General features: G+C 48.3%; 1 protein-coding gene across 1 annotated transcript; it reads left to right on the plus strand.

Moving 5' to 3' along the window:
• The first annotated feature begins 201 nt into the window (after nt 1–201).
• On the plus strand, nt 202–3,217 carry LOC136508224 (uncharacterized). Its single transcript, XM_066502869.1, has 2 exons — nt 202–407; nt 2,129–3,217. The coding sequence occupies exons 1-2, from the start codon at nt 311–313 to the stop codon at nt 2,971–2,973; spliced, it is 942 nt and encodes a 313-aa protein (XP_066358966.1). The 5' UTR covers nt 202–310; the 3' UTR covers nt 2,974–3,217.
• Nucleotides 3,218–9,856: the final 6,639 nt, after the last annotated feature.

Raw genomic sequence — 9,856 nt, forward strand, 5'->3', positions numbered from 1 at the left:
GCGACGGCCCACGAGTGCACCTAAAGCGGCGCACGTTTCAGTTTCACTTCCAGGCTCGCGTGGTGTCTCGTCTCGTCTTCCTCATGCCACGCGCACTCGCCGCGCCCGCAGCACTCCCTTTGCCTTTTCTGCTCTCGGCTGCATCGATATAACCCAACCCCCCCCCCCCCCCCCCCCCCCCCCCCCCCCCCTGTTGTTCTTACAGGGACAGGTAGATAGATTCCGGCTGCTCGCCATTGGGTCTGCCTCCGCCCGGTGCCGTCCGTCTCTTCGGCGAGCTGCGGGCGGGGCGCACCTCGTCCTCCTTACGATGGGGGGCTGGAACCGGTCGCGGTACGTGACGGGCCACCGTGACCGCTCCGCCGGCGCTTCGCGTCCTCCTTGGCCTCCGCCTCCGCCTGATTACGGTACGGACGGATTCCTCCCTCTCTCTGTCTGAACCCGATGTTCCGATTTGGGTTGTATCGTCCGTAGTCTCTTAGGTTGCGATCGGATTAAAACTCGTTCGATGTCTAGATCTACTCCTCGATTCTTTGTTGGTCAGATGATTTGGACACTGATTGAAGCTTGCAATCAGAGTTATTGCCTGTCACTGTAGGCTTGCTTTCTCATGTGTACGGATTGTTCTTTCCATTGCGCATTGAAATGTCAGAAAAAAATGCTATCTTTGCGTGACTATCACATCTGTTGGATTGGAGGTAGAGGCATTCCTTTTTGGGGAATAGGAATTGATTGGGAGGGCACTGCAATTGCAAGATAGCGGTGTTGTACAGGTGGGGATTCAGATAATCTGTTCCAGGAACAGTTCAGTCTGCACAGTGCATATAGAATTTTGAAGATGCATGGGAGTGCTAGTCTCTGCTGTTATATATCAGGTCGACTTCAAAAATACTTAATGCCCGTTGCGCGCCATGGATTCGACGGTTGGGATCTTCCGAATCCATGGCTCTCTTGGTGCCTTTCGCGCCATCTTTGATTTGTATACTTTGTCATTTTGCGCACTTTGTCGTAACGCCTAGTCGATTGCCCTGCTCTGATTAAGTAACCGATGTCCATTGGAATACTGGATATGCCTGCCAATGGAATTGTTTGCTACTATTCGTCCCATTCATTGTGTCTGTATTTTTTTTCTCAAGCAATCTGACCTCAAAGTTTTGTGATCTCCTGGAAGACACATGTTCACTTTCTTCATACTAATTATATTATTAAATACATGACACGATGAGTCCAGTTGTGTAGGAGATATAGACTTGCCTTTAGAAGCAATGCTGCCATTTTAGGATCAAACTCTTTTGGCAAGAATTATGAACGCTCCCTTTATTTAGCATGCCATGTGTGTAGTGTAATTGTCTAATGTTTCCTGCACACCTTTGATTCATATGAATGAAAAGGAAATGAAAGACCATTCATACAATTAATGGGTTCATATCCTATCTCGAGTGTTGTATGAGGGCATATCATTGTGAGCTTGGCTTATGAAATAAAAACTTTACAGCTATGGGCTCAGAAGCTAGTAATCCTAGAATGTTGGGTTATATGTATAAGCTAAGTTATAGCCTTTAGGGATATGATTTTGGTTTTAAGGTTAGCGTTTTCTTTATCATTCTCGATAACCGCAGGATTCATAGGAGCTACTTTGGATTGAGATTAAATATGAGTAAAACAAAAGATTGACCACAAATAACGTAGTATTATGTTGCCACGTAACAAACACAGGAGCTACTCTGGAGGGCATATCTGCCTAGAAGGCACCTTGAATGACCACACAATAGATTCTAAATTTATCTTTTGTTTTGGATGGATTCAGATGTTCTCCTCTGTGGTCGTAAACACGGAGGATTGTAACAAGCTTTATCTCTGGGGTATTCAGCTTCTACACGGTTACTGAACTAATTTGAAAATTTTGATAAAAAAAAGGCATTTTCTCTTCCAGGTTACTTGAACTAATCCTAAAATTTCAGTCTGATATCTTCCAAATCTGCACAGTGGAGCTATAAGAGAATTCTATTTATGTTTTCTTTTTCTTCCACTCTACTGAATCTGAATGCAATAATTTAGGGTATCTTTTGCCTTTCCGTGTTACCGTGCTGCTACCATTAATTCTTATACTCATTTTTCATATGTGCAGAAGACGGTCACTACCCAGTCCCATTATGGGAAAGGGAATTCTGCCGTCACGTTGGCGACATTACTTGGGAGAGGTTCTGTGAAAACAAGCAATATGTTGGACCATTCGATAAACATGAGCCCTGGGATGATTCAGAGGCATTTGATTGTTTCCAGAACGCAAAGGCAAGGTTCTGGGCGAACTATCATGGCAAGCCTTCTGACATTCCTTTGCTGGACGACCCTGATTTGTACATCGACAAGGTCGACCACCAATGCAAACTCGACCCAGAGTTGGTTGCTGAGCTGGATAGTGTAGGGTTACCATTTGAGGATGATAATTCCGCCCCGGCCACAGGATGGGCCAACGCCGGGGCAGACAACAAGTGCACCCAGAATGGATCTGGAAACTGGGATGTCTTCATAGAAAAGCCGGCTGAAGTCAATAAGTGGGACTATGAGGCCAATCTTGCACCCAACACGACTTGGGGAGGCCAGGCCAATGTAGTAACACCTGAGGCTGTTTGGGGAGGCCAATCTTCCAATAAATGGGGCAATAATAGCAACACCAGCTGGGGTGCTCCTTTGGAGAAGCCGAGCTGGCGTGACTGTAGCAAGAACCACTACACACCCAACAACTGGAACAACAACTTTCATGGCGGACCATCCAACAACAGGTACTGGCAGCCGGAGGATCCGAGCTACTCTTCTGGGTTTGGAAGGAAACGGAACGGCACTGGCGGTGGTGGTGGGTACTTCAAGCAGAGGAACCAGGCCGAGGGCCAGCAGCAGAGGAGCGGCAGCTGGCAGCAAGACCAAAGAGGAAGGAACAGGCAGTGGCGTCCGGTGCACAGCAGAGCTCCCTAAAATGGTCCGGACTCTTGATCTCATGGAGAGAATTGCAGGTGTCTTCTTTTGTGCAGTCTGCTGGCAAAGTGGTGCCTGTAAATAGATGTTTGTTTGTTTGAGTTGTATGCTGCAGCTGCTGCTCTTCCGCAGCTGCGGCCTCAGTTTACTTCTGGAGTTCTGGTGTAATGTTAGTATTATGTTATACTGTTAATTAATGCGGGAGCATAACAGTTCGGTGCAAAGATAGTCCATTACTAACTCTGTTCGTCTTTTCAGGGCGCCCGCAATTGGTGACTCGTAAGCTAGCTTTAAGCATTGTCGACAGAATATGCTCGGTAGTTCACCGAGGGGTATCCCACGATGGTAGATTTATCGGTGGGGATGCGCGTAATCAGAAACCGGATGGTGACACAAGGTGCAGAGACAGCGATTTAGATAGGTTCGGGCCGTCTGATCGACGTAATACCCTACGTCCTGTGTCTTTGGTGTATTGTATTGAATACATGATGTCGAGTAGATGATCACTGCCTCTCCTTATATACTCTGGAGGGACATGGCTACAAGTAAAGTATCATATTTGGTACTATACAATGTCTTACGGTGCACGCCGAGCAGCGCCGTGCACGCCTTGATCTTGTGGGCCGGGCCACCTTCGATGGTGCGGCCCAAGTCTTGGAGGCCATACCCCCATAGTTAGTCCCCGAGCCTGACAGTAGGTAACGCAGTCACGTGGTGCCAGGATCACAAAGTAGAAAACCAGCCAAGCAGGCAGCCAGTCCCCGGGCGTAGCCTCGAGATGAGAACAAGCATATTCACCGCAAGGTGAAGTGTGCCCACTTAGTCCCCGAGCCTGCTAGAAGATGAATGAATCTTGTAGCAGGGTCAGAGAAAAATAAGTCTAAAAGCTTGCCGACGTCGTCTGACATGCACGTATCAAGACCCCAGACGTGCTGCCCAAGATCAGCACCCTGATCCGAACAGCATGGAGCAGCTTGATAGCACACCGACGAGACGTAGCAAGATCCGAGCACCGAGGAGTCCCCGACGTAGCCGACAATGTCCGACCACCCTAGGAGTTCCCGGCGTAGCTGGTGATGACCGAGAACCGAGGAGCGAGGAGTCCCCGGCGTCGCTGGCGATGACCGAGGAGCGAGGAGTCCCCGGCGTCGCTGGCGATGACCGAGCACCGAGGAGCGAGGAGTCCCCGGCGTCGCTGGCAATGACCGAGCACCGAGGAGCAAGGAGTTCCCAGCGTCGCTGGCGATGACCGAGCACCGAGGAGCGAGGAGTTCCCGGCGTCGCTGGCGATGTCCGAGCACCGAGGAGCGAGGAGTTCCCGGCGTCGCTGGCTATGTCCGAGCACCGAGGAGCGAGGAGTTCCCGGCGTCGCTGGCGATGACCGAGCACCGAGGAGCGAGGAGTACCCGGCGTAGGCGGCGAGGTCCGAGCACTGAGGAGTCCTCGGCGTAGGCGGCGATGTCCGAGCACTGAGGAGCGAGGAGTCCCCGGCGTAGGCGGCGATGACCGAGCACCGAGGAGCGAGGAGTCCCCGGCGTCGCTGGTGATGACCGAGCACCGAGGAGCGAGGAGTCCCCGGCATCGCTGGCGATGACCGAGCACCGAGGAGCGAGGAGTACCCGGCGTAGGCGGCGAGGTCCGAGCACCGAGGAGTCCCCGGCGTAGGCGGCGATGTCCGAGCACCGAGGAGCGAGGAGTCCCCGGTGTAGGCGGCGATGACCGAGCACCGAGGAGTGAGGAGTCCCCGGCATCGCTGACGATGACCGAGCACCGAGGAGCGAGTAGTACCCGGCGTAGGCGGCGAGGTCCGAGCACCGAGGAGTCCCTGGCGTAGGCGGTGATGTCCGAGCACCGAGGAGTCCTCGGCGTAGGAGGCGAGATCCGAGCATCGAGGAGTCCCCGGCATAGGCGGCGAGGTCCGAGCACCGACGTAGCTGACGACGTCCGTGCGGTGAAGTGTGCCCACTTAGTCCTCGAGCACGAAGAATCCGAGGGCCGAGGAGTAACCGACGTAACTGGCGATGAAGCACGAGCGACGAACATTCTGGTCGACTGGTCGGCGGCGAAGTGAACATTGAGTAGAAGCGACCGGCGAACGGTCCGATCAACTGGTTGGCGACGGAGTCCATAAACCAAGCGGTCCGACCAGTTGATCGGAGGAGAAGCCCGAGCACCAGGTGGTCCGATCACCTGGACGACGATCCTGCAATACAAATATGTAGAACGGGTAGTACATGATGTACAAATAAAGAAACTCTGGACAAAAATCAGCAATGGTGATGAAACAGCGTATGCAGTTCGGTGATTAGTTGGCATGAAAATATATTTATGTTTAATATAAACCGTCCAAACAGTTAGTGTGTAGCTGAGTCTCCAGCCCTAGCTAGCCCATAGTCCATAACGTCGAGCGCGGAGCTCGTGCACGTGTAGGAGGAACAGGCGTGACCAAGGAGCCGCTGCTGACTACCCATAACGCAGAGCGCGGAGCCCGTAGCACGTGTAGGGAGGAGCCGGAGACAGGGCCGTCTCTGGAGGCGTCCGAGCATCAACAGGACTGTTCGGGGGTTCGAAAAATCGTTTGGAGAGCAAACATGAAGAAAACAGTTCGGAGAAATATTATGACGATATACGGAGATTGGAGAATATTTAGAAGAATATTAAAACGTGACTTAGCTTTAGACAGAATGCCTGGTCAGCGACGTATGACGTTATCTGGTCGGCGACGCGGGCAGCTCGCTTGCAGCTCGGTGGCGACGAGGGATGTCGGTGAGGGCCGCCGAGTAATGACGACGAGACAACGGTGAGGGACGTCGGCGAAGGCCGCCGAGCGGTGACGACGAGTCGACGGCGAGAGACGTCGGCGAAAGTCAGCCTGGGCGTTCGGTTTTAACCGACGAGTTTGGTTCGGTTTTTTGGTTTTCCAAAATTTCGGTTTCCAGAAAATTACCCCCGATCGGTTTACTAAAATTCCAAAAACCTTCGGTTTTTTAGTTCGGTTTTTCGGTAAAAACCGAATAAACCGATGAAGAAAACAACAGACAGGATTTAACTGACAACAGTTCATTCTTGACAGGATTTAGAGCAACAGACATTATTTGAAGACTCAAGACTAACAATTCAATCCTCAAATCAAATATTACAAATTTGCAGTTCATTCTTGATAACAATTCAATGATCAAATCAAATATTACAAATTTCTAGACTTCCAGCCAACAGGCATAAACAACAGCAAGACTGCAAGAGAACAATGCTCCATCAGCGGTGAATGCTCTATGGCGCCACCAGGATGTGTCCAGCCTCTGCGGCAAGCAGTGCCAGTATGTAGACAACAAGCCCAGCGCGAATGTGCCATGGGAGCATTTTGCGCCGGATTGTTGGCGAAGCACCAGGGAAGAAGAAAGTTGTAACACCAAGTAGCCACTGAAATATGAAATCAATGCATTAAGGCTCAAGTTTATTCTGAACTGGTCCTTGTATATAAAAATAAACGTCTTAAAAATAATAATAGTAGCAAAATCAGTTACTGTCCTATACCAAACAAAAAACACCACCCAATGTGAATGAGGTCAGGACACTGCATGCTTACAAAGCTCAGCTGAAAGGAAAGGAGAAGTTCAATTTATAAATGTTTGGTTTGCGGCCTACATTGCCATGCTAAAAGTTTGAACAAATTATTCTGACAAATACTCAGATAGCACTATAGCAGTGCAAGGCTTGCACCTAGTGAAAAAGCACTATTTTCATGAATAAATCAATATGTCAATCATACACATGTCAAAAGGTTTTCTATGATCCTCAAAAGGATCTGTGTGCATCACCTGTAATCCAGGCGTCCAGCCATTGGGCAGTAGCAGTAGTGCTATCAAGATGCAGTAGCAGTAGTGCTATCCTTAGAAATGGCCAGGGCACCAATTTCTACAATAAGTGATTATGTTTTAGTTAGTACTCAGTGTAGTCATGTTACTGCAATAAGCTATCAAGATAAACAATAGAAATGATAACAACTTAGACTTAGCATTAAAAATTACCTTCCTCAAGCTTGGCCAATGCTTCTGTGTCCTCTTCAACACTGATGTAGTTGTTTCCACGAAGCCAATCATTTGTACAAATGAGTCGCTCAACCATTGTTGGTGTGAGTGATGTCCTAAAATCATCAAGTGTCCTTCCACCCGAACTGAAGGCTGACTCAGAGGCTACTGTTGAGATAGGAATTGCCAGAAGATCACGGGCCATACGAGACATTATGGGAAATCTAGTAGCATTGTTCTTCCACCATTTCATAATGTCAAAACTTTTACTAAGCTCCTCATTATCTTCTGAAAGGTACTTGTCTAGTTCAGACTTCACAGTGGTATTGGCACTCCCCCTATTGCTCATCTGTTGTGCAATTATGGAGCTCATCGATCTAGAACAAAATTCTGGTGTTTCTTGAGTTTCAGTTTTAGCAGGCACCTTGTCACTTGGAGATGGAGCATACAGTTCTCTGTACTCCTCAAACAAAGCACGAAAATAAGTGTTGACTGTTGCCCATAGTTTATGACCTATTTCATCACCAAACATTACCATAGTTGCCATCTTGACATAGTTAGAAAGTTTGAACCGAGGATCAATACCAACACAGAAAAAATAACAATGTTAAGCAATTGATCCCCCTTGTCTTTCTCTCCTCTCTTCTCTCTATCCCCCGGCCTTTCTCCATACTTCTCTCCCCAATATTTATAATACTTCACTAACATTTTTTGGCCCATTTCCTTACATAATGTATCTTCACTATGACACCATTGTCTCAGCAGAACCAAAACATCAGTAATCTCATGAAAGTATGTGTGAGATGTTGGGCAACTTGTGGCAGAGACACGGAGGGTCAGCTCATAGAAGTATTTAAGAAATTGAGCCATTTTCCTTGCCTTTTCCCAATCTGATTTGATTGGAACTCCTGGTGCTTTCTCACTCTAACTCTAGACTATAGTATGGGTATTCATCACTATACCTTTCAAAGGCCTTTTCATACTCTTGTGCAGTTTGTAGCATCAGGTAAGTTGAGTTCCACCTAGTGCAGACGTCTAGGTTGAAAAATGCTTTGGTCTGAACCTTAGCTAACTCGGCACATTTCTTGAACTTTACCAACCTAGATGGTCCACTCCTAACATACTTAACAGCAGCCCGAACACGAGCAAATTGATCTATCAAATTCTTTCAGCCCATCACCTACTATCAGGTTGATAATATGTGCAAAACACCTCATATGAAGGTACTCTCCTTCAGCAACGTAGCCTTTTGATTCATTCAGGACCCTCTGCATGTACTTAATTGCAGTGTTGTTTGCACTAGCATTGTCTACTGCTATTGTAAAAACATTCTCAATTCCCCAGTCAGCCAAGCAATTCTCTAAAGATTTTCCAATGTCCTCCCCCCTATGGCCCTTAACCAAGAAAAAACCAATAATTTTTTTGTGCAAATTCCACTCATTGTCAATAAAATGTGCTGTAACACACATGTAATTATGACTGTTCTTAGTCGTCCATGTGTCTGTTGTCAGGCTAACTCTTTCACAGTTGTCTTTAAAAAATTTCCTAAGTTTTTCTCTCTCATCATCAAACACTTTCACATAGGCTCTAGTGATTGTTCTTCTAGATGGCAAAACAAAACATGGGCATGCTTTTGACATAAACTTTCTAAGGCCAGAACGTTCAGATAACACAAAAGGTTGCTCATCTTCTATTATCATCTCAGCAAAACTCCTCCTTAACTCCTCAGGATCAAATTTCCAAGTAGATAGAGTACCAACACTACTATTGCTAGGGCTAGGTTGTAGTTGTAAAGTACCTTGATTATCTACTACAGGTTTATGAGGATTCTTCTTGCAGATTTTCAAATGAGCCTTCATGGAGGACGTACCATTTAACTTTGTGTCACAGCAGAGTTGCTTGCCGCAGTACTTGCACTTGGCTCTCTCCTCCCCATTATCAAGTTTGATCTTGCTGAAGTGTTCCCAAACATCTGATCTTGGAACCATGGGCTTCCTTTTCTTGCTTTCCTCATCTCTCACTTCCTCTCCATCCTTGGACTGCTGCTGCTCATCCTGCTTGTCATTCTCCCCATTTACAACTTCATTCTCATTCACTTCAACATTCAGATGCGCCACTGTTTCTTCAGTGTCCCCCATCTACAAGACATCAAAACAAAAACAAAAACAAGAAGAAGAACTATTAGGCATCTAAATCTATTAGGCATCTGGATCTATTAGGACTTACATTGGAGCAAGAACAAGAAGAACTATTAGGCATCTGAATCTATTAGGCATCTGGATCTATTAGGACTTACATTGGAGCAAGAACAAGAAGAACTATTAGGCATCTGAATCTATTAGACATCTGGAACTATTAAGATCTATTAGGCATTAAGCAAGAACAAGAAGAACTAAAGACTTACATTGGAGGACTGCTCTGTTCTTGCGGCCGTGGTTGAGGAGCTTGACGACGGTCGACGGTGGCGCCCCGCTGCTGGCCGCCTGGCGCCCTGGACTGCTGGGTGCTTCGCCAACCGCCTGCCGCACCTCCGAAGGTGCAAAGGGTTAGGGTTAGGGTTAGGAGCGATCGAGCGAGAGTGCGAGGGGTCACGGTGGTGCCCCGCTGCTGGCTGCCTAGCGCCCTGGACTGCTGGGTGCTCCGCTAGCCGCCTGCCGCGCCTCCGAAGGGGCGAAGGGTTAGGGTTAGGAGCGACCGAGCGAGAGTGCGAGGGGTGAGCGACTGAGCGAGGCTCTGCGAGGGTGCGAGAGGTGCGACTCGATTCGATGCGGGGAATTGGGGAAGTGAAGTGGACAAGTGGTGCCGTGGTGCGGGACTCAGTGACTGTGAGTGCGGCCGTGGGTCAGTGGTGGGTC

This window comes from Miscanthus floridulus, chromosome 15 (genome assembly GCF_019320115.1).
Source record: "Miscanthus floridulus cultivar M001 chromosome 15, ASM1932011v1, whole genome shotgun sequence".
Classification (NCBI taxonomy): Eukaryota; Viridiplantae; Streptophyta; class Magnoliopsida; order Poales; family Poaceae; genus Miscanthus; species Miscanthus floridulus.